General features: G+C 38.6%; 2 protein-coding genes across 4 annotated transcripts in view; both read left to right on the top strand.

The window, feature by feature from the left end:
* The window catches only part of znf1046 (zinc finger protein 1046), a 659,651-nt gene that overhangs the window by 463,072 nt on the left and 173,074 nt on the right, over window positions 1-23,505 (top strand). The gene's annotated exons all lie outside the window — the stretch shown is intronic.
* LOC137491564 (uncharacterized) overlaps window positions 456-23,505 on the top strand; it is a 27,593-nt gene continuing 4,543 nt past the window's right edge. The window contains exons 1-10 of one of the 3 annotated variants that reach the window (XM_073947277.1): window positions 456-512; window positions 949-1,037; window positions 1,283-1,396; window positions 2,433-2,546; window positions 9,703-11,718; window positions 14,651-14,824; window positions 15,587-15,760; window positions 16,298-16,471; window positions 16,772-16,945; window positions 18,362-18,535. In XM_073947277.1, the coding sequence (XP_073803378.1) occupies window positions 994-1,037; window positions 1,283-1,396; window positions 2,433-2,546; window positions 9,703-11,718; window positions 14,651-14,824; window positions 15,587-15,760; window positions 16,298-16,471; window positions 16,772-16,945; window positions 18,362-18,535 (3,158 nt within the window). In that variant the 5' untranslated portion in view covers window positions 456-512; window positions 949-993. Of the gene's footprint in view, window positions 513-898; window positions 1,038-1,282; window positions 1,397-2,432; window positions 2,547-9,702; window positions 11,719-14,650; window positions 14,825-15,586; window positions 15,761-16,297; window positions 16,472-16,771; window positions 16,946-18,361; window positions 18,536-23,505 lie in introns of all 3 variants that reach the window. The other 2 variants (XM_073947275.1, XM_073947276.1) reach the window with 2 other exon arrangements.

Raw genomic sequence — 23,505 nt, 5'->3', positions numbered from 1 at the left:
GACACTCCAAGTCATTTTCTCAGGCAGTTATAATACAAAGAGCAACACATCTGTAAATCATATTGATTTTAACTCTTCTTTGTATATATTTATTTTTAATTATTCCAAATTATTTAACAGTATATTTTAATGATCATATTGATCTTTAAACCACTACAGAGACACGATGCTTTCATCTACAGTTACACACGAGAGGATTATCAGTGCAGCGACACAACAGGACAACTCCAGATCCTCTCAATGCCTGAGCTGTTCTCATCAGAGCAGTCACACATGGGGAATATAATACAAGCTGTGCTAGACTTCATGTAGAAAGATTAGAGTATATATGGGAAAGCAGTCATTTTATTTTCTACAAATCTACATTGAGCTCTATGACACTGATTTGACCAAACTGTAAACATATTATTATTATACACACTCCAGTACAGCAGGTTGCGGTATCAGCTTCATGCTGCTCTCTGTAACTCGCCACACAAGAAGAAGAAGAGGAGGAGGAAGAGGTTATCCAGGTATGTGTTTGTTCTTTCTTCTCTGTGTCGAGTGTTTATACTGCTTCAGGTAAAAATCACTCTAGTAAAATGTAACTTCGCAAGTGCTTTGATAACCCTGCAGCTGTTTGACTCTTCTCTGCTCTGCTTAGTGTTTGTGACGGATGTTTTTCACTGAACTCATGATCTGCCGCTCCTTCAGAAACGAAAGTGAAAGTGATGTGTGTTGTGTCGCCATTTTAAACAGCTTTAAATCCTTAATGTCATGACAAAACCTGTATGCTTTATGTGAATGTGTGTATGATATTATTATAATCAAACTGATAACGCTGTGATTCTTCATTAGTTTACTCGTGATGAGCTTCTGGATTTGAGAGTCTTAGCTGCTGATCTATTCCTGCATTCAGCTGAATTATGAAGGCTGATCAATAACTGGAGATCTGTGATTGTTCATCAGTTTCTTCTAGAGTTTCTGCTGGAGATCAAACTCTTCAGGTCCATCATGGAGGACACACACACAGATCAGGATTTGTCTACAGGATGCAGGTATTTGACCTACACTTGACATTTTATATGATTATTTTCTACAGGATATTATATTTACTCTCTGTTAGTTGTGTTTTTAATCTGTCAGAATATTTAACACACACAGCCAGCAAGTTTGTGTACAATAATTATGAAAAGTATCATGAAGTGCTGTTTAAACAGTGTTTTAATGATGAAATGTTGAGTAAATCTGCTGTGTTGACTCCAGTGTGTGCAGCGCTGAACTTTAATCTTCTCTGTTTTAGTTCAGTTCATCAGAAGAGAGCAGAAGCAGAGCCCAGCTGTGTGTCTATGAAGAGTCACGCGTCTATGGGTCCACCAATAGCATTTAAGAGTGAAAACACAGGACCTGCTGTCAGGTAGATCATCTCTTTAATATCTACAACTGATGAGTATTTTTATAATAAATGAATCAGGTAATTAGTGTTGTGGATCTGTTGGGTTTCAGATGTTAGATGTTGTATCTGAGCTCTGCAGGATAGTAATTGAAGATCTCCGCTTTACACTTCAGGCCACAATTGATGGTGTTAACAAACCAATCAGCGCTTTATTAATAGTTAGTGAGGTAGAAGGTGGGTTTAGGTTTTGGGTAGGGTTAGGGATCCACAATAAGATCATACTGTATGACTACTAATGAGCAGTTCATATGTTCACATTCCACAGATAATAAGCCGGTAGTTAATAGTATAAATTGTGAGCTAAACTTAAGTGTTCCCGATCTCCTGCCATAAAGGGCTTTTCCTGCACACTTTCCCCTGCTGTTTCTGTGCTGTACTGATCAGCCATTCCTCTGATCTGAGTCTGTTTTCACTGAAGCGCAGTCATCATCATGTTGTGTTGGCCTCATAGATGCTGCTGATCAACACATTTGGTTTCTAGAATTGATATTTTTCGAGTTGTCCTGCTCATTCAGTCATGATAGATGATGGTAAATGAACTTGTCTTGCTGTCCTCAAAGTCTGGACTGGAGCTCTGCAGACAAACCCCCGATGAGTGACCTTCTGAAGACTGAGTGATGAGGAGGAGGATAAGGGGAGCTGCGGGAGGCGGGAATAACAGTCAGCTGACACAGTGCAGTTTATACTGCTGCTTATATAGTCATGTGATGATGATTGACACGCCTGCATGATTAAGCTCCTCCCACACCTACACTGTGTTCATTCAGTGATTTGATGATTAGTTTCAGCTCTAATCTGCTCTAATAGTGCTGCATTTCTGTTGGGCTTTCTCTACTAGAAATGAGCCTTGATCTGTGTTTGCTGATATTTTCCACATTCAGACAGTTTCTGTTCAAATATAAAGGAAATTAATTAAAGTGTTTTTGTAAATGAAGAATGATTAATATCAGGTTTGTGCAGTGTGTGCAGCGCTCAACTTTAATCTTCTCTGTTTTAGCTCACGTAAGAGGAAGAGAGCAGAAGCAGAGCCCAGCTGTGTGTCTATGAAGAGTGACGCGTCTATGACTGAACCAATAGCATTTACGAATGAAAACACACAACCTGCTGTCAGGTAGATCATCTCTACACACACATGATTACACTGCAGCATTTATATGATCCTGTGTTTCTAGAAGATCAGACATTATTGCACTTTATTCACACAGTGCAGTCAAGAAATTTTATTACAGGGAACAAAATACAGGAGACTTTAAAACTGAATGTCCACACACTCACATCTGATAATCAGTGAAGTGCTGAAGTAGTAATAAGTGACGAAAGTATTAATACTCAAGCTGTTAGAGTTAGTAGAGTGAGTTTACAGGCTTGTACAACAGTCAGCAAAGTGTGGATAATCAAGAGAAGGATTTTAGACAAGATAAATGAACAAGTTCTGTGAGACAAAGAGGGAGAAGTGAGAAAGTATTTAACCTCATAAATAATAATTGGCTCAAGAGATATAAATTTGACAGAAGCAGAGCAAACACAGTCATGGTAAAGTTTCAGACAGCAGAGATGCAGAGGATTATTAATTACTGATAAAGTCTGGTTTATACTTCTGTATCGAGTGATTGGCGTGACCAAAGGTGCATGTCTTGCGAAGTGCCGTGCACATGTACTTCTCCAAGCTGCTTGTGTTGTTCTGCATTACCACTTCTGAAACGCTAACTGGCAGTAGGTGCTTATGTTCCTCTGTATCGAGTTTCTTTGCTGGTGTTTTGGTTTTTCTGAACGCTTTCTTATTGTACAAGTAGCTCAATCTCGCTCATGTTGAGGCGGGAACCGGCAGACGTGCAACAACTTTAATCATGAGGTAAACACAAAACAAAAGTCACATTTGTAAACACTCGTTTTATCAGGCTCTCGCAACTCTTAACTCCACCTACACTAGTCAGCAACACCAATCTGACCAATCACAGAGCTTTTGCTATGCATCGTTTTGACGTGTAGTTCCATTTTTTAAAAGGTGCACGTCAACGTTGCCAACGGCCACGACAAGGGCTTTTCCTCCACACATAGGCTGCGACGTAGCATACGCGTGCGCTTGATGCAGAAGTATAAATCAGCCTTAAATGTTTACAGCATTTTGAGCAGTAGATGTAATTAGTGTGTGGTGTTTAAAGTGATCAGTGTGTGGTGTTTAAAGTGATCAGTGTGTGGTGTTTAAAGTGATCAGTGTGTGGTGTTTACAGTGATCAGTGTGTGGTGTTTACAGTGATCAGTGTGTGGTGTTTAAAGTGATTGGTGTGTGGGGTTTAAAGTGATCAGTGTGTGATGTTTAAAGTGATCAGTGTGTGGTGTTTACAGCGATCAGTGTGTGCTGTTTACAGTGATCAGTGTGTGGTGTTTAAAGTGATCAGTGTGTGCTGTTTAAAATGATCAGTTTGTGGTGTTTAAAGTAGGGGTGTAACGATACACTCAGCTCACGATACGATGTGTATCACGATATAGTGTTCACGATTCGATATGTATCACGATATTTGGAATAAAAATTTAACATTTAACTGAAATGCAAATTTTACCAAGTAAACTATTTTTTATGTATTTCTTTTGTTTCAACTTGTTAAACTGAACCTTCTTTTAGAAAATATATTAAACAGGTCTGTCTCTGGAAAATAAAACAATTTAAAAACTTCTTAAAAAATATTATTGAAATGACAGAGACAAAATTAAGGAACAATTTAAGTAAAGGTGCAAATAAAATAAGCTTTCTATTCAATTGAATTTAACAGTAAGAGCTTAAGGCTTTGCTTGGTCACTTGCGTTTTTTGTGTGTGATTACATTTCCAGGTATTCAGCAGTTCTATAAGATAATCCTGAACTTATGTGTATCTGTCTGAGAGGTTTTTATGGATGGCTGTCTTCATGTTGGGCATGATGAGTGACAGGGTGGCCGTCTTTTCATTACACAGGACAGTCGTGGCTCTTTTCAGCAGTTTAGGCAGGTTTACTATTTCTTCGGCATCGCTGATGTCAGCGCTATCAAGTGTATCATGTTGACGTGCATTTTTGTGTACCTCTGTACTCAAAAGGGTTAATGCTCGTCGTAATCATAACTCTAAAATGCGATATGATTGTTTAAATAATGTGTACGTTTTCAGTTTCATTTCCACTGCTAAGTGCTGTTCAAACTTCCCACGCGGGCTCCTGAAAGATCACTCTGTTCCACAAACTGAATGTTGTTTACTACTTTATTAGTCACAACCTGCAGGTTCTGTTCACTGAAGCAGACGCGCGCGTATGGCAAGCCGTTTTAGCATTTAAACCTTTGTTCTGACTATCTATAAATATATTTAATTCATATTTAATTAAATTCATTTAGAGATATCTCTAATTATATTTTGACTAGTCGAATTATAATTATAACTAGTCAAAATGTAATTAGAGATATCTCTAAATATATTTATGGATAGTCAGATCAAAGGTTTAAATGCTAAAACGGCTTGCCATACACGCGTGTCTATCATATTCCGCCCTCTGTAGTAACAGCTCACGTCATGTGTGATTTTGCGGCTGCCAATGCATCATTTTATGAAGACAGAATGATATTTTAGGTTGAATTGTACCTTATAAATACAGTATGCGACTCTTTCAACACCATTAGGAGGTATCCATGTCGCTGTGCAAAGTATGTAAATCACTGTGAAGACTTTAAAACTTAGGATGTTTGACCCAGTATGCGTGTCAAAAAGCGGACGAGTCTAAAGCAATGACTGTACAACCGAAATGTTGCCAGACGTCTGATTTTGAGAGGATGGGCCATCCTCTATTTCAACTCCACTCATCTTGGTCTGCTAACATTACTGCTGCTGCAATCTGAACTCACGTGCGACAGCAGGTGGAACGTAACTCACGTGCAAACAGCTCAACTAATAAGAGAAAACGGACGTCATATCGTAATCAAATCGTCATAACGCCACGATGCATATCGAGACATTTTTGCATCGCAATAAATCGTACAACGATAAATCGTTACACCCCTAGTTTAAAGTGATCAGTGTGTGGTGTTTAAAGTGATCAGTGTGTGGTGTTTAAAGTGATCACTGTGTGGTGTTTAAAGTGATCAGTGTGTGGTGTTTACAGTGATCAGTGTGTGGTGTTTAAAGTGATCACTGTGTGGTGTTTAAAGTGATCAGTGTGTGGTGTTTACAGTGATCAGTGTGTGGTGTTTAAAGTGATCAGTGTGTGGTGTTTACAGTGATCAGTGTGTGGTGTTTAAAGTGATCAGTGTGGTGTTAAAAGTGATCGGTGTGTGGTGTTTAAAGTGATCAGTGTGTGCTGTTTACAGTGATCAGTGTGTGGTGTTTAGATTGATCAGTGTGTGGTGTTTAAAGTGATCAGTGTGTGGTGTTTAAAGTGATCAGTGTGTGGTGTTTAAAGTGATCGGTGTGCTGTGTTTCAAGTAATCGGTGTGTGGTGTTTAAAGTGATCAGTGTGTGCTGTTTACAGTGATCAGTGTGTGCTGTTTACAGTGATCAGTGTGTGGTGTTTAGATTGATCAGTGTGTGATGTTTAAAGGGATCAGTGTGTGATGTTTAAAGGGATCAGTGTGTGGTGTTTAAAGTGATCAGTGTGTGGTGTTTAAAGTGATCAGTGTGTGGTGTTTAAAGTGATCAGTGTGTGGTGTTTAAAGTGATCAGTGTGTGGTGTTTAAAGTGATCAGTGTGTGGTGTTTACAGTGATCAGTGTGTGGTGTTTAAAGTGATCAGTGTGTGGTGTTTACAGTGATCAGTGTGTGGTGTTTAAAGTGATCAGTGTGTGGTGTTTAAAGTGATCAGTGTGTGGTGTTTAAAGTGATCAGTGTGTGGTGTTTAAAGTGATCGGTGTGTGGTGTTTAAAATGATCAGTGTGTGGTGTTTAAAGTGATCAGTGTGTGCTGTTTACAGTGATCAGTGTGTGCTGTTTACAGTGATCAGTGTGTGGTGTTTAGATTGATCAGTGTGTGATGTTTAAAGGGATCAGTGTGTGGTGTTTAAAGTGATCAGTGTGTGGTGTTTAAAGTTATCAGTGTGTGGTGTTTAAAGTGATCAGTGTGTGATGTTTACAGTGATCAGTGTGTGGTGTTTAAAGTGATCAGTGTGTGGTGTTTAAAGTGATCGGTGTGTTGTGTTTCAAGTAATCGGTGTGTGGTGTTTAAAGTGATCGGTGTGTTTTTCCCCCTCGGGGTGGTTTTTGTTGTCCTTTTTGTTTTATTTTTATTAATAAATACCATCTTATGTTGCAATTGAGTCCTCGCTCCCTCATCCTTCCTGAAACCCTGACAATCGCATTCAAATACTTTATAAACATTTACTTATATAAATATTTACTTTATATAAATATTTCAAACCTTCTCCGGTGTTTATTGTTTTTAGAAAATATCGAAACTGTTTTTTGTCAGATAGGTCTTTTTAAAATGAAAGTTAGGCTACATGTGGCTTTAAAACGGTTTGATTTATGTATTGTATATAGGCTACCTACATTGTTATAGCTAGCTTTTGTTTATTTTATATTGGTTAATTTATTTAATGTGATTTTATATATGTCCGATATTTGTAATTCTTTAAATCATATTTCAATATAGCTTAGGCTATTTTATCAAGATATGACACTATATTGTTTAAAGTCTATGAAAGTGGGCACGTATTTTGTTAAGTTTTATGTCTTTCTGTTGTATTTATATTGTGTTCTATCTCCAAAATAAATAAAGAAAAAAGCCGCTCGCGGCATAACAGAGCTGTGAAGGAGCGCTTTTGCCCGGTCTCACACACACATGCATGTCTAAACGCGCACAAACAAACATTTTAAACTTGACAAAAACTCTCGAAAACCTTTACTGTCTGCTGTGTCTTTAATATGGTGTAAAGATTATTATGCGTTATTGAAACATAAAGGAGGACGCAGCAAAAAACGTCACTATAAATTAAAACTACTTTATTATTTTATGCAGCAGCCTTACATTTAAAAGGGAAACATAAGGGTGATCATACGCAAAAAGACCCCAGACTATAAGGCTAGATGTTTTCTTTCCCTTATTTCTTTATTTGTTTGGCGCATGTACTCATGTGCGATCAGAAAACTGCCCGCCTCTCCTTTCACTCCGCCCCGAAGCCCCAGCTGGCCCTCCTTGGCCCAAGGTATTCGGCGGGCCCAAAAGGGCCGGCCGCTGGCCCCAAGAAAGCCCCGCTTTGGCCCGATTAGGCCCCGGAAGTGACAGTGGAAACCCCGCTGGCCTTGGCTCGCCCTGGCTCGCTCGCTTTAGGCGATCAGTGATCAGTGTGTGGTGTTTAAAGTGATCGGTGTGTGGTGTTTAAAGTGATCAGTGTGTGGTGTTTAAAGTGATCGGTGTGCTGTGTTTCAAGTAATCAGTGTGTGGTGTTAAAAGTGATCAGTGTGTGGTGTTTAAAGTGATCAGTGTGTGGTGTTTAAGTGATCAGTGTGTGGTGTTTGAAGTGATCAGTGTGTGGTGTTTAAAGTGATCGGTGCGCTGTGTTTAAAGTGATAAGTGTGCTGTGTTTAAAGTGATCAGTGTGTGGTGTTTAAAGTGATCAGTGTGTGATGTTTACAGTGATCAGTGTGTGGTGTTTAAAGTGATCAGTGTGTGGGGTTTACAGTGATCAGTGTGTGGTGTTTAAAGTAATCAGTGTGTGGTGTTTAAAGTGATCAGTGTGTGGTGTTTAAAGTGATCAGTGTGTGGTGTTTACAGTGATCAGTGTGTGGTGTTTAAAGTGATAAGTGTGCTGTGTTTAAAGTGATCAGTGTGTGGTGTTTAAAGTGATCAGTGTGTGATGTTTACAGTGATCAGTGTGTGGTGTTTAAAGTGATCAGTGTGTGGGGTTTACAGTGATCAGTGTGTGGTGTTTAAAGTGATCAGTGTGTGGTGTTTAAAGTGATCAGTGTGTTGTGTTTACAGTGATCAGTGTGTGCTTTTTAAAGTGATCAGTGTGTGTGGTGTTTAAAGTGTTCAGTGTGTGGTGTTTAATGTGATCAGTGTGTGGTGTTTTAAATGGTGGTCCACTACGTTATCATATTTTAAACTGCAGTTGATGTGTAATGTAGCTGTGTGACGATAAACAGCATCTCTGAATGTAAAATGCTCAAAGTTCAATGCAAAAGGAGACCTTGGCTTTTACAGAGTTTGCTTAACAAAGCCTACAATGAGCGAATTTTGGAGACTACAATAAATACTTCCGCCCCTCATGAGATCACAAAGGTTCATTTACTGCGCACACAAACTGCGCAGCTAAGGGCCATGGACAGAGGCTCTATATTGTTATAGCAGAGATGAAGCTAAAAATGCAAAATCCAAACACGGCTGTTTCCACAGAGCTTCGTCTGTTTCTGTTTTAGGCTTCCAAAGGACACGACAAAAAGAGAGAAGTGCTTACAGTTCAATATTAATTATGTTCCAGAGAATTATAAAATACATAGCAAGGATGATTTGACAAAACAGCTCCAGAATCTCTCCCAGTTCAGTGCTGGATTCGGCTAAAATCTCCTTAAAGCAGAAGCCGTGAGCTACAACCTGTAAGTGTTTTAATTTGTTAAAATTGATCATGACATGTACAGTGTCTAGCCTTAATAGTAAGCTGTAGCAACGATGTAAAATATGGCAAAATACGCAAAATTTAGCTACAAATTCATATTTATCAGTCAAACTGCTGTAAACACACACACACACTTCACCAGCACGTGCAGCGTCTCTCTATGTGTGTGCGCGACTTTGCATTGATTCTCTTAAGGTAGCTTTTCCTTGCGTATCACATCTCAGATAATGAAGTCGCAAAAGATTGGTGGATTATTCATATTTCTTACACCTGCATATTCCGGATATATGTGAAAGATGTCGTGTAACGCGTTGAGTTACAAAAAATACAAGATAACGTTAGCTCACCTAACTCGTGTAGCAGCAGAAAAATAAATCAAAGTTCACATAGGTCACACCCCACATCTTGTGCTTTATTCTTCTGTCACGATATATTACAGAAAAAACTATTCAGAGAAAAAGAAAGTCCCACACACATGCGCTTGTTACAGAAAGTTCACACATTCACACACACACACACACAAAGACGAGGTCTTCTAAAGGAGCCGCACCCCATTTTCACAGTTTCTGCATTATTGTAGTTTGGTTCTGGATTAAATCTGTGTATTGTGTCTCAGCTGGTTCAGAGAAAACACACATGGCTTCACTAGAGGATCTTTACACTCACACTCATTGACTCTTTGTGTTGTTGTTGTTCCTGCAGTGTGGATGGCGATGGTCAGACTGGAGACCTGCAGCAGGATTCACTCCAACCAGAACATGATGAACTTCAGAGAGTCAAAGAGCAGCACAAAACCAGCATGAAGAACAAGTATGAGAGATTATTTGAGGGAATCAACCATGGAGAGACTCAAACCCTCCTGAACAGCATCTACACACAGCTCTACATCATAGAAGGAGAGAGTGAAGGAGTGAATAAACAACATGAGGTTTTACAGATGGAGAAAAGAGCCAGAACAAAACCCTCACAACACACTCCAGTCTACTGCAATGACATCTTTAAAGCCTCGGCTGGAGCAGGACATGAGGAGAAGATCAAGAAGGAGAAAGCCCAGATCAAGACTGTTCTCACTAAAGGCATCGCTGGAATCGGGAAAACCGTCTCTGTGCAGAAGTTCATTCTGGACTGGGCCGAGGGAAAAGACCATCAGGATGTAGATTTCATGTTTGTGCTTCCATTTCGAGAGCTGAACTTGATCAGAGATAAACAGTACAGTCTTCACAGACTTCTGCTGGACTTTCATCCTGAACTTGAAGATCTGGAGCCCAAGATTTATGAGCAGTGTAGAGTTGTGTTCATCTTTGATGGTCTGGATGAAAGCAGAATCACACTCAACTTTTCAGATGAGGAGAAAGTTTGTGCTGTGACTGAATCTTCATCAGTGGCTGTGTTGATGCGGAGCCTCCTGAAAGGAGATCTGCTTCCCTTTGCTCTCATCTGGATCACCTCCAGACCAGCAGCAGCCCATCAGATCCCCTCCAGATACATCAAGCGTCTGACAGAAATTCAGGGATTCACTGAGCCTCAGAAGGAGGAATATTTCAGGAAGAGAATCAGCGACAAGCATCAAGCCAGCAGAATCATCTCCCATATCAGAAGAGCAAGAAGCCTCCAGATCATGTGCCACATACCCGTCTTCTGCTGGATCTCATCCACTGTGCTTCAGAAGCTCCTGGAAGAAGATGTGAGTGCAGAAATCCCTCAAACTCTGACTGAGATGTACATCCACTTCCTGCTGATTCAGATCAACATGAGGAAGCAGAAGTATGAAGAGAGGGATCCAAAGAATCTGCAGGGAGATCCAGAGAAACTGCAGTCCAACAGAGGAGTGATCAACAAACTTAAAGTGGCTTTCAGGCAGCTAAAGATCAACGTGAGGAAGCAGAAGTATGAAGAGAGAGATCCAAAGAATCTGCAGTCCAACAGAGGAGTGATCCTCAAACTTGCTGAAGTGGCTTTCAGACAGCTGATGAAGGGCAATGTGATGTTCTATGAGGAGGACCTGATTGAGAGCGGCATAGACGTCACTGACGCCTCAGTGTATTCTGGGATCTGCACGGAGATCTTCAAGGAGGAATCTGTGATTCAGCAGAGGAAAGTCTACAGCTTCATCCATCTCAGCTTTCAGGAGTTTCTGGCTGCTTTCTTTGTGTTTTACTGCCATTTAACAGAGAACAGAGAACCGCTGAGGGGGATTTATGATAAAGAATATTCATATGATCAATATCTACAGGCCAGCTCTGAGAAGTCTCTGTATAATCTGCTCAGTTCAGCAGTAGATAAAGCTGTCAGGAGTAGTAATGGTCATCTGGATCTGTTCCTGCGGTTCCTGCTGGGCGTCTCACTGGAGTCCAATCAGAGACTCTTCCAGGATCTGCTGACACACATAGAGGAGAGCTCAGAGAGCATCAGGGGAATCACACAGTACATTAAAGACATGATCAAGAGAGATGACCGTCTCTCAGCTGAAAGATCCATCAATCTGTTCCTTTGTCTGCTGGAGGTGAAAGATCAGACTCTGGCCAGAGAGATTCAGGAGTTTGTGAAATCAGACAAACACTCAGAGGAGGAACTCTCTCCTGCTCACTGCTCAACAATCTCCTACATGATTGAGATGTCAGAGGAGCCGGTGGATGAGTTAGACTTTAATAAATTCAACACATCAGCTGAGGGAAGACGGAGACTGACAGCAGCTGTGAGAAACTGCAGAAGAGCTCTGTGAGTATTCATTAATTGATCACAGAAGACACACATCAGTCTGCACTGAAGACTCAGATCAGTTTAGTGAATCACTGCCCTGCTTTAACAGAAAATCTTTAGCTGCCCATATCGTCCCCCTGTGAGATCGCTGATACACCATATTACTGCATGGGGATGCGGCGGCAGTGTTCTGTTTCCTTATTTGCTCATTTATTTCATAATTTCTAAACGTATTTAACAAACTTTTCTTGACTTTTTACTCACCCAAACAACATTTGTACTTATTTAATAATCTACTTCATTTGCTTTACAGTTTATCCTGGAAAATAACTCAAATTCCTGTAAATCCCTGTGCTCCTCCAGCTGAATAGGACATTTGTTGATGTGTATTTGCTCAAATCTAACACGTGTTGCTCTTGGATAATTGTGTTTGTTTTTGATCAGAGAAATAGTGTAATTTTAGACACAGTATTGCCGTCTCGCTGCAGACATGCCTCTAATATTACATTTACTGTAGGCCTAAACACTAAACTTTACACTGAGCTCAGTAAAATGCTCTCTGATTAGTTATTAATAATCTGTTCAATAATTCATTACAGTCATATGAAAGGAGAAATACAGCTTTAGTTTAATGTAGATTAAATAAATAAATAAATAAATCGTATATTTGAAATGAAATAAATATTCTTGTTCTGAAAATTTCCATGTGTCTGGAGTAGGGATGCACGGATATGGATTTTTTGGCCGATACCGATAACCGATAATTCTTCAGACTTGGGGGCCGATAGCCAATATATATAGGCAGATAATTATAAATATTTTAAATTGTTATATATATATATATATATATATATATATATATATATATATATATATATATATACTTTTTTTCCAGAGATGGGTTGCAGCTGGAAGGACATCCGCTGCGTAAAAACTTGCTGGATAAGTTGGCGGTTCATTCTGCTGTGGCCACCCCGGATTAATAAAGGGACTAAGCCGACAAGAAAATGAATGAATGAATGTTATATTTTTATACAGCAAAGTTCATAAAAGATTGAACTGCTCTTTTGAACTGAACAGTCTATACTCAAAGCAAAAAAAGCTATAACTTCAAAATTGCAAGGTGATTATAGACCTATATTCACCATTTCACATAAATCAGCATGCAAAAAATGATTTCCTTTTCTTCATAGCAAATTAACATGCAAGCTGATTGTTGCATAAAAATAATAGTTTAAATAAAAATGGTATTTAATTAACAAGCAAGTTAAATATATTTAAATAAGATGAAAATGAAAGAGCTAAGGACTGAAACCAGCTCAAATGGTCATGAATAAAACATGTTACAGTGATGTGCACATCTACAAATATGGCATGTCCGAAAAAGCCTTTATCAGAGGTGTTTTGACAGTTCAGAGCCACCGTACAAGCCAACAGCTAAATACAGAGAGTACGTTTAGAAAATGCGGCACTAGATCATCCTATTTGGCATTTTGACATGTCACATGTAGGTGCTGCTTGTCAATCAGACAACGCTTCTGCGCTCGTTCTTGCCGTCAATCGCGGGAAAATGATAGATAAAAAGTTTATGATAAACCGCTGAGAGTTTTACTCAACTGTAGAGGCAGAGTTGCCATCAGAGTCAGATTTTGATAAAAAACCTGCATTGAGCTGACTTTATGACAAACATAGAGCAGAATATAAAGACAGAATGAGTGGCTAGTTAAGAGCCGCTTTGACTGGATTCACCTCTCGCCTCTCCCCCGTGCTGCGGTGCTACAGTGTGTGTGTGTGTGTGTGTGTGCGTGGTGACAGCTCTCACGCAAGCTTGTTATAATCAATATGAGTATTCCGATCAAACTGAATACTATCTTACATCAACAACACATGACCAGCAACGTGTTGATAATAACAAATAATCAGATTACAAACAACCGTTATGTTTACACGTGTTGTAAAATGTGCGGGTCCTTCAACGGGACTGGGCTGCAGTTTGTGGTGTGTGTGAGACAGGAGAGAGAAAAGAGGAGCGGTTTTTTCGCAATGAGACAATTTTCTGTGATGTTCCCTCTTTGGTGGCTTATTTGTTGTACCACACTGAAAGTAATAAATATTTTGGACCAAGTTACATGTGTCCTCTTTAATTCACCAGCTGCAATGAAAAGAGTTCACCCCGAAACTAACATTATTCGGCCCTGGAGTAATAAGTGAATCTCCCCTGATATCTCTACACAACAAAGAGACAGAGCAGGAAAGGTTTACACATGTAATATTTTTCCTGAGGCGATTTAAAGCAAAATCCACAATGACACTCAATCAAGCATATCTACAATGATGAGGAACGTGGTTACTTACTGAGTTATTAACGCACAGCAATGCCACGTGAAGAAAGGACGGACTTTGAAGGAATAAACAGTGTGAGGAGAGATCCATTATAGTGCACTGGACAAGTCTGAACATGTTCCGCCCACGCGAGCGACACGCAGGTCTGTACAATTACCTAATTTATCGGCTTAAATATATCGGCCTAATTAAGACATCGGATCAATAACGATAATCTTAAAAATAGCGTTTATCGGCCGATAAGGATATAGGCGCCGATATATCGTGCATCCCTAGTCTGGAGTGTGTCAGCAATTCCTGCAGTTCACTACAGCTTTGAGTGTGACTCCTAATCCAGTCCTCCATGGGTTAATACATATGATTTCCAGTGATCATGTCTGTGTGATTTTGTTGTCAGCACATTCAACTGTTTAAAGAACAAAGTATTTAATAAGAATATTTCATTCATTCAGATCTAGGATGTGTTATTTTAGTGTTCCCTTTATTGTTTGAGCAGTATATATATATAGTTTATTTCCAGTGTTACTTCACTGTAGACTGAACTCATGAACACTCAACACTGCTCATTTCTTACTGCTGATTTTGTTGCTCTTTGTCCTCTACACAGGCTACAGCGCTGTGAACTCACTGTTCAGTGCTGTGAGAGTTTGTCTTCAGCTCTACAATCCTCAAACTGTGTGCTGAGAGAGCTGGACCTGAGTATCAATGACCTGCAGGATTCAGGAGTGAAGCTTCTCTCTGATGGACTGAAGAGTCAACACTGTAAACTGGACACACTGAGGTAAAATAAAAACATTTCCATCAAATAAATGCCGCCACAAATGACTTTTCCATTGTGAAATGCTGTAAAGTCTGATGAGGTAATGAGCATATGCTGTGATGTATTTTATTTCTGTTTATTTATTGTGAATATTTCATATTTAATGTGAAGTCAAATATGAGAAACCCTGTTTATATCAGATATAATATTGCTCTTTAGTGTCATTTCTGCTGAAATGATCATTGATTGGTGTTCTTTGGTGTTTTTGGGGCGTCTCTAAATGAGCTGTGTTTCTGCAGATGTTCAGCCCATCACTGAGTCTCTTTATTTACTGATGTTCATGTGTGTAAAGTTATATTCAGTCAGTTTTATATTCATTTCAGGAATATTATTGACTAATATGAAGATGTTGATGTGATTTATTTGCAATACAGTTTGTAAAGTCATATTTTCTGTCTGTTAATATTATATGAGAGTCTTGCTTTGTTTAACAAATATGAGGATCTGAATGGGTTTGAAATATCAGAAATATAAGAACAGAAATAGCAATAAATAAATCTGTCTGGCCGACTCATTTTGGTCAGAGATCTTCTCTTTATAAAGTTTACGTAATAATGAAATACAAATGTTTGATCTTCCTCCATGTGACCATTAAAGCAACTCTGAATAGTTAAAGGAGTCTTTTCCTTTCCCTATGAGGAGAAATCACTCATTATAGACACATCAATAATTACATCACACTCACACACAATAATACAGTGACTTTTACTGTCCTCTACACAGACTACAGTGCTGTAAACTCACTGTTCAGTGCTGTGAGAGTTTGTCTTCAGGTCTACAATCCTCAAACTGTGTGCTGAGAGAGCTGGACCTGAGTAACAATGACCTGCCGGATTCAGGAGTGAAGAAGCTCTCTGATGGACTGAAGAGTCAACACTGTAAACTGGAGACACTGAGGTAAATGATTCTCCACTCTACAACATTAAAAGTGTTTTGATCGAGATGTAAATGTCCAGATATATTTTAAGAGCATTAGTGGAGAAACTGCAAAATGCTGCTTCTTAAATGAAAGTTGCTCTTTTTTTTAATCAGTTCAGGAAATCAGTGTATTTAATGATTATTTTACTTAATTACCTCTAAATCTTTATTTATATTTCATATTTTAATGATTATATTTATAGTTTATCTGTGAATTGGTTTATTGGAGCAGGTTTGACAGGCTCTGATCATTTGCATTTTGCAGGTTCATAAATATATAAAGTCTCGTGGTCCTCTTATCTGAACCCAAATTTAGCAGTTTTCTTACATTTCAAAATATTCAGGAATATATTAGATGACATTTAATATTCAGTTTTATTAAATAACAATAGTCAATAATTCTAACTGACACTAATTCCAGTAGTTTTGTCATATTATTAACCTCAAAGTTTGTTTTTACATCAGATGAATGACTGAAATCACACTGTTAATGTAATCTGTGTTCTTCTTTCTCAGATTGGTCATGTGTAAACTCACTGTTCAGTGCTGTGAGAGTTTGTCTTCAGGTCTACAATCCTCAAACTGTGTGCTGAGAGAGCTGGACCTGAGTAACAATGACCTGCAGGATTCAGGAGTGAAGCTTCTCTCTGATGGACTGAAGAGTCAACACTGTAAACTGGACACACTGAGGTAAATGATTCTCCACTCAACAGATACAGTTTCATATTGGGTTACCTGATGTGGAGCCCCATTCAGTGGATTGGCAGAAGAAAAACACAAAACATTTACAGGGTTGTGATTTTAATCATAGCTTTAATAATGAATGTTTGTAAAAATATATTAAAATCTTTTCTAAGTAAACTGCAAAATGTCCAGACTCAAGACGTTTTTTCCTGTAGATTGTTAGATGGATGGATCATAATTATGTATTGCATTAAACAACTTACAAAAAATTACACAGTAATATTGATTGTTATTTTTTTTTCTCAGACTGGTCATGTGTAATCTCACTGTTCAGTGCTGTGAGAGTTTGTCTACAGCTCTACAATCCTCAAACTGTGTGCTGAAAGAGCTGGACCTGAGTAACAATGACCTGCAGGATTCAGGAGTGAAGCTTCTCTCTGATGGACTGAAGAGTCAACACTGTAAACTGGACACACTGAGGTAAATGATTCTCCACTCAACAGATACAGTTTCATAGTGGGTTACCAAATTTGGATCCCATTCAGTGGATTGACAGAAGAAACAAAACATTTACAGGGTTGTGATTTCAATCCCAAGGAAATCAGTGTATTTTATTGTATTTTATGTAGATTATTTTATCTAATTACCTCTAAAATCTTTATTTATATTTTATATTTTAATGATTATATTTATAGTTTATCTGTGAATTGGTTTATTGGAGCAGGTTTGACAGGCTCTGATCATTTGCATCTTGCAGGTTGTGCTGATTCGCCTTTATTTAATCACCCTAATTAAACAAAGTTAAAATCAGGATCCTCCCTTTGCTATATTTCTTAGCGAGAGTTTAGTTAAAGGATCGTCTTTAAAGAACGTATTTTGCAAAATAATAAATTAAAGCATACTTTACCACACAGGGTAACTTTGATGGGTTCTGGAAAATGAATTCAATGTCCACTCCAGTGAAGAAAAGTAATAAAATACACTTTTATTAACCAATAAAATCCAGTGAAAAAGTAGAATAAACAAAAGACAAATTACAGAAACAAAAGTCATTACTTTATTCTCCGTTGAGAATAAAGGGCCTACGACTCTCAGTATACAGAAGTCAGAAAGCGCAAAGCTGAAGAGTACATGTCAGCTTTTATACTCAGTGTCTCAGTGACAGTATTCATAAATCAACCCTAAACACAGGTGCACAGACTACTTAAATCATACATTCAAGGAGCATGCTAAATCACTTGAACAGTAAAAAGACAGATATATAGTCATCAAGAGTACATTGTATCATATAAATCAACATTTAGGCATTTTAATATAAGCCTTGATTTATAATGTGCTATATAGTTATGCACTCAAATTCAGGTGCGTGAACTCGGTAGAGAGTTCAGCAAAAGTACAAGTTGGGAGTTCATTCAGAGTTCGACTACTAGCAAGAGGGTCATCTGAAGTAGCAAGGGGTTCACAGAGAGTTCGTCCAGCTGATTTGTTTGCTCGCCGCGCCCTCTGCCAGAGACCCCTTTTCTTTCTCTTACGTTTCACTTCATCATTAAGAGTTGTGCTTTTACGCATAGGAATATCAGAATACATCAGTGATTTTTTTGTGTCTCACATGATTAATGTCATTTGACCCATCAATCATTACAAGGTTCATAAATATATAAAGTCTCGTGGTCCTCTTATCTGAACTCAAATCTAGCAGTTTTCTTATATTTCAAAGTATTCAAGAATATATTAGATGACATTTAATATTCGGTTTTAATAAATAACAATAGTCAATAATTCTAATTGACACAAACTCCAATAGTTTTGTCATATTATTAACCTCATAGTTTGTTTTTACATCAGATGAATGACTGAAATCACACTGTTAATGTAATCTGTGTTCTTCTTTCTCAGATTGGCCATGTGTAAACTCACTGTTCAGTGCTGTGAGAGTTTGTCTTCAGCTCTACAATCCTCAAACTGTGTGCTGAGAGAGCTGGACCTGAGTATCAATGACCTGCAGGATTCAGGAGTGAAGCTTCTCTCTGATGGACTGAAGATTCAACACTGTAAACTGGAGACACTGAGGTAAATGATTCTCCACTCAACAGATACAGTTTCATATTGGGTTACCTGATGTTGAGCCCCATTCAGTGGATTGACAGAAGAAACAAAACATTTACAGGGTTGTGATTTTAATCCTAGCTTTAATAATGTATGTTTAACTATACATATATTTAAAAGCTTTACTTAGTCTATTATGAAATGTTGCACTTTCAGAGCTTCTCTTTTTCCAATATACCCAAATGTGACTTAAAGTTAAAGGAATCAGTTTATTTTAAGGATCTTTTTAATGAATTACCTCTGAATTATTTATTCATATTTTATATTTTTATATTTATATTTGTTGTGTCCTGGTGAAGTTTAGACATGCTCCGCTGTTTGTTCAGTTTGCAGTTTCTTCTAAACATATAAAAGTCTCACGACACTCTTAATAATATCTAAACCAGTGGTCCACAACCTTTTTCTAACTGCGGACCGGTCAACGTGAATCCACTGTGTACTCATATGGAACTTTATTAGCACATTGCTCCAACATTACAATGCTATTATAACATTAGGAAGTAATAACTTTATTAACACATTGCTCCAACAATATAACATATTATAACATCAGTGACGCTAAATCAATGGGAGCCCTGAGCTTGTTTCTTTGCAACGAGATGGACCATAGAAGGAAGATTGCTGGAAAGAGCGCGTGCACGTCTAGAACGTGCTGACGTGAGACGTCTGCTTTAGCCAATCAGAACAGTCAGACGCATTCACGTCCGCGCGGTTTATGACAATAAAAGCCTTTGAATATTTTTCCAGACACATTTAGCTGCTAGAAATTAGTCACATAACGTTTATATGTTCCCTTTAATGCCAACCGTATAAATAATTATCGATAAGATGCTTATGATAAGCCGTTGTTTGTTTACCTTCAAGCTTTGCATGTGCCTGTGAAACAGCTCGTGGGCGCCAGCACACACACATACAGTATCATGTACATCTCGACATGCTAAAGTGTTTCTCAAACTCCTTTAACAGTGAAGACTGGTGATCGTGCAGCAGCTTGGTGAGTGAGGGCGCAGGCTCAGTCTCACACAAAATCCACGCTAATGTTTGAAACACGTCCGGTATGCCTCTGTTCACGCGCCGTCTCCACAAATCCAGTTTATATGCAGCTTCTTTATCTGCCAACTTAAAGATAATTAATTCTTGTTCAGCCCAGTACTGATTGATCCACGCACCAGCACCCGCCTGGGGGTTGAAGACCACTGATCTAAACCACTACAATAATATGAAGACACACTATAAGCATGTATTCAGCAGTTTACTGTAAGAGACCTGGTGAACTGATGTATTTACTACACATGCATCTGAAAATAACCCTGATTACTCATTCACATGAAGCAATATATTGACTGAAGATCTTCTGTCAGAAAGGCTGTGTGTGAGGGAGAGTCAGCGCTCATGATTATTGATCAGGTGTTTCTCAGCTGACAGAATAAAAGTCCCCTAATGCTCCATCAGTGTGAATGTGACTGTCAGGCTGGTGAAAGAGACATTAAGAGAGCGGGTTTGTGTTTGTTTTAGTTTATTTACATCATCGTCCACAATATAATATACAAATGAAGATCAGGTCATGTTCTGTTGCTCTTTATACAGTAAAGTTTGATCTACAAGCTGAAGTTTGTGACTGTCAGGGCTGTAGTACTCGAGTCCAGACTCAAGACGTTTCTTTCTATAGTCTAGGACTCGCTAATATTCAGACATGAACTTGGTCCAGCAATAGCCATTGGTTGAGTGTGTTTGTCTGGAAAACAGGAAACATCACTGTTAAATCCACTGTGAGTCTAGAATGGGCACTGACACTCTCGTGTGATTCACTTCCCTGCAGAAAAATCCAGTTTGAACCAGCCTAGGTTGGTTGGCTGTTTTTAGCTGTTTGACCAGGCTGGTTTTAGAGGGGTTTTGGCCATTTCCAGGCTGGTTTAAGCTGGACATAGCTGGTTTTGGCTGGGCTCCCAGCCTGGCTAGGCTGGTTAAGCTAGTTTTAGCTGGATTTAGCTGGTCATTTTCCTGCCTGACCAGCTAAGACCAGGCTGGAAATGGCTGGAAACCAGCCTGGAAATGGCCAAAACCCCTCTAAAACCAAGCTGGATTTTTCAGTAGGGTTGTCTGTAAAAATGAGTGCCCTGGTCACTCAGACACATGTGGGACACCGCTCTATTTCTTAAGACTCCTGGCGGCTAAAGCTAAACTAATAGAGCTGATGTTTAGCTGAGAGCTAGCTAACGTTAACTGCTAGCATGTTCCATCCTAAACATAAGAGTTAGCATTCGCACTGGTTAGAAAGCAGTGAAAGTGATATAATATAATGTATGTCTGATATCTGCACATTTAGGGAGCATCTTTAAAGTCTGGACACCTGATTAGGGCTGGGCAATGTGGATTTGAGTAGATCAGGTTAGATTAGATTAGATAATCCACATTATTGAGGGAAGATAATCTAGTGAAGTGATCAAGTGAATGTCGGCCCAGTCTGTAAGTGTAGATGGTCTAGTAATAACACGACACTTCCCTTTAGATTGTAGATGAATGCATATGCTAAAGCTTTATTTCATGTGTCAGTCGCTCCATCTCACCCACAGGAACAGGCTGACAGACATCTAGAATGACTTTAACACACAAATAAAGCAAACAAAGCTCCAGACATGTGAAGGAGAGATCGGGCCTTTTGCTCATGAGTATAATCTGAGGTTTAGACCCCCTCACACGCTTTGGAAGGGAATGTGTAAGTGAAAGAGAAAGCTGATGGCCAATCGTGAGCTGCGGCCTCAACACATTACACACATATTAGTCTGAGCACTGGCTAGACAGTATCTATAGGCTGTATCATATTTGCTTGTCCACAGTTTTACTAGTTAATAAATGTGTCTTGATGATGCTGTGATGTAGGGCTGGACGAGAGTGTGAAGCTGCATTGAGTTTGTGCTGGCCATCCTCCAAGATAAGCAGCTCAGCATCTGTCTGTTGCTCTGTCCCGCCTGGGTGTTTTGGTCATTCAGAGGAGTTCATCAGCGCTTCTGTCTTCTCCAGTTATTCCTCTTCAGAGATCGTGTGTGTGTGTGTGTGTGTGTGTGTGTGTGTGTGTGTGTGTGTGTGTGTGTGTGTGTGTGTGTGTGTGTGTGTGTGTGTGTGTGTGTGCGTGTGTGTGTGGACATGTTTCATGACACATGTGAGCGGAGAGACGAGATTATCAGACATCAGGATATCTTTAAAGGCGATTATTAATAAATATTGTCTGACATCTCCCAGTATAGCAGCCCTTCAGCTTTCAATAAATAGGCAGAGAGTTTTGACGGGGGCATTTAAAATGGTTTATTTGGATGCAATAAAGTTCATCACATAAATCATCATTTTCTCAGTTCTTTGTTGTAAACACTGAAGCATCAAAAGACCAAAAGCACCGTAAAACTAGAGAAAACAAACGAACAACATAGAAAAATAAACAACAAACATTTACAAAACATCTAACATTTTCCAAATAAATCAAACAATAAACAAAACATCCCTCGCTCTGCTTGCCGAAGGGACACTAAAAGCTCAAGACATTCTTCCGAGCTGTACCTGGGGGGTATTCCAGAAAGCTGGGTTAACTTACCATCTGCTAAAACCTAAACTCTCGGTTGATTTACCCAAAACCTGCTTACCGCGAGTATGTTGGTTCCAAAACAGGTGACAAGAGTTAGTTAAATCAACCTCCTGAAGATAACCGCGGGTTAATGCGCGTGCACGGCACACACCTGAAGGCATTTTCAGTAGATCGCCGAATTCACGAGTCACCATAGAAAGTCACGGTGAGAAAAAAAGGGCAACGCACTTTACAGAGGCGAAGCTGGAGGTTTTAAACACAGAGATTCCACATCTGCTTCAACGAAGGAAAGAAATATAGAATAAGAAATAGATAAGAAAATAAAAAATAAATAAGAAGAAAATTTATTAGTTCATTAAATTACACATGCCACCCTCCATTTTATTGTAATGATAAATTAAACTACTCTTTAACATCCTTTTTGAGTATGTTGTGTAACCATTCATGCATTTATTTTTCTTGCCATTAATTTCTTAAGGCCACAATATGTGTATTGACTAATAAGGCTTATAGAAATTGTAATCTTTCTGGAGCTAGAACTCTGTCCAAAGTCATTAAACACAGAAACATTCTCGAAAAAGGTAATATTTAATTACTGGAGCTCTTTATTTAACACTCTAGAATATTCTTTCTGACATGCAGCTAATAGAAAGAGGCCTGTCTAACTGCTGTGTCCTATAATAAAGGCTTTTCAGTGGTTGAGTTTTTCACTTAAACCACACACTCTGTCACTGTTGTAAGTGATTGTTGTCAGATAGCTTTAGGTTCTTTTTATTTTGCATGCAGACGAAGTTCCTTCTGCCTCAACTAACAAGCAGTGTAAGAATTTTCTGCACTTTTCCATATTTGAATATTACTCTTGGATCACAAAATCTTTTATCTACATATTTAAATTCTAAAGTAGCTGTATAAGGTCCATCTTCAAAGATAAAGTCACATGAGCATCCACTTAAGGTGAGAAATATGAAAAATATGTTACACGTTGAAAGGTGTGTGTATAAAGCAGTGTACAAAATCATTCATTTTATTTCAGGAATTAAAAAATGAAATAAATTTCTTCAAATGAAGAAATGAACAGACCAAACTATTTGATTAAACATAGTTTTTTGAGTAATTATATTTTCTCAGCACTCTTCCATCTGTTTTGTCTGCTTGGGTCACTGAGATTTCCTCTGGGTCAGGCTGCAGGTAGGGTGTCATCGTATAAGGCAGAAAAGGGTATCTTTTGTCCTCCAGCAAGTAACAATGTAGTGCCCAGTAATGATTCTATTTTATAATACAAATATAATAAAAATAAACATTGTGTTAAACAACATTTGCTTTATAGTTTTTTTTTGTTTTTTGTTTTACTACATTT

The sequence above is a fragment of the Danio rerio genome, chromosome 4, assembly GCF_049306965.1.
Source record: "Danio rerio strain Tuebingen ecotype United States chromosome 4, GRCz12tu, whole genome shotgun sequence".
NCBI lineage: Eukaryota > Metazoa > Chordata > Actinopteri > Cypriniformes > Danionidae > Danio > Danio rerio.
This window is presented reverse-complemented; position numbering and strand designations above follow the sequence as displayed.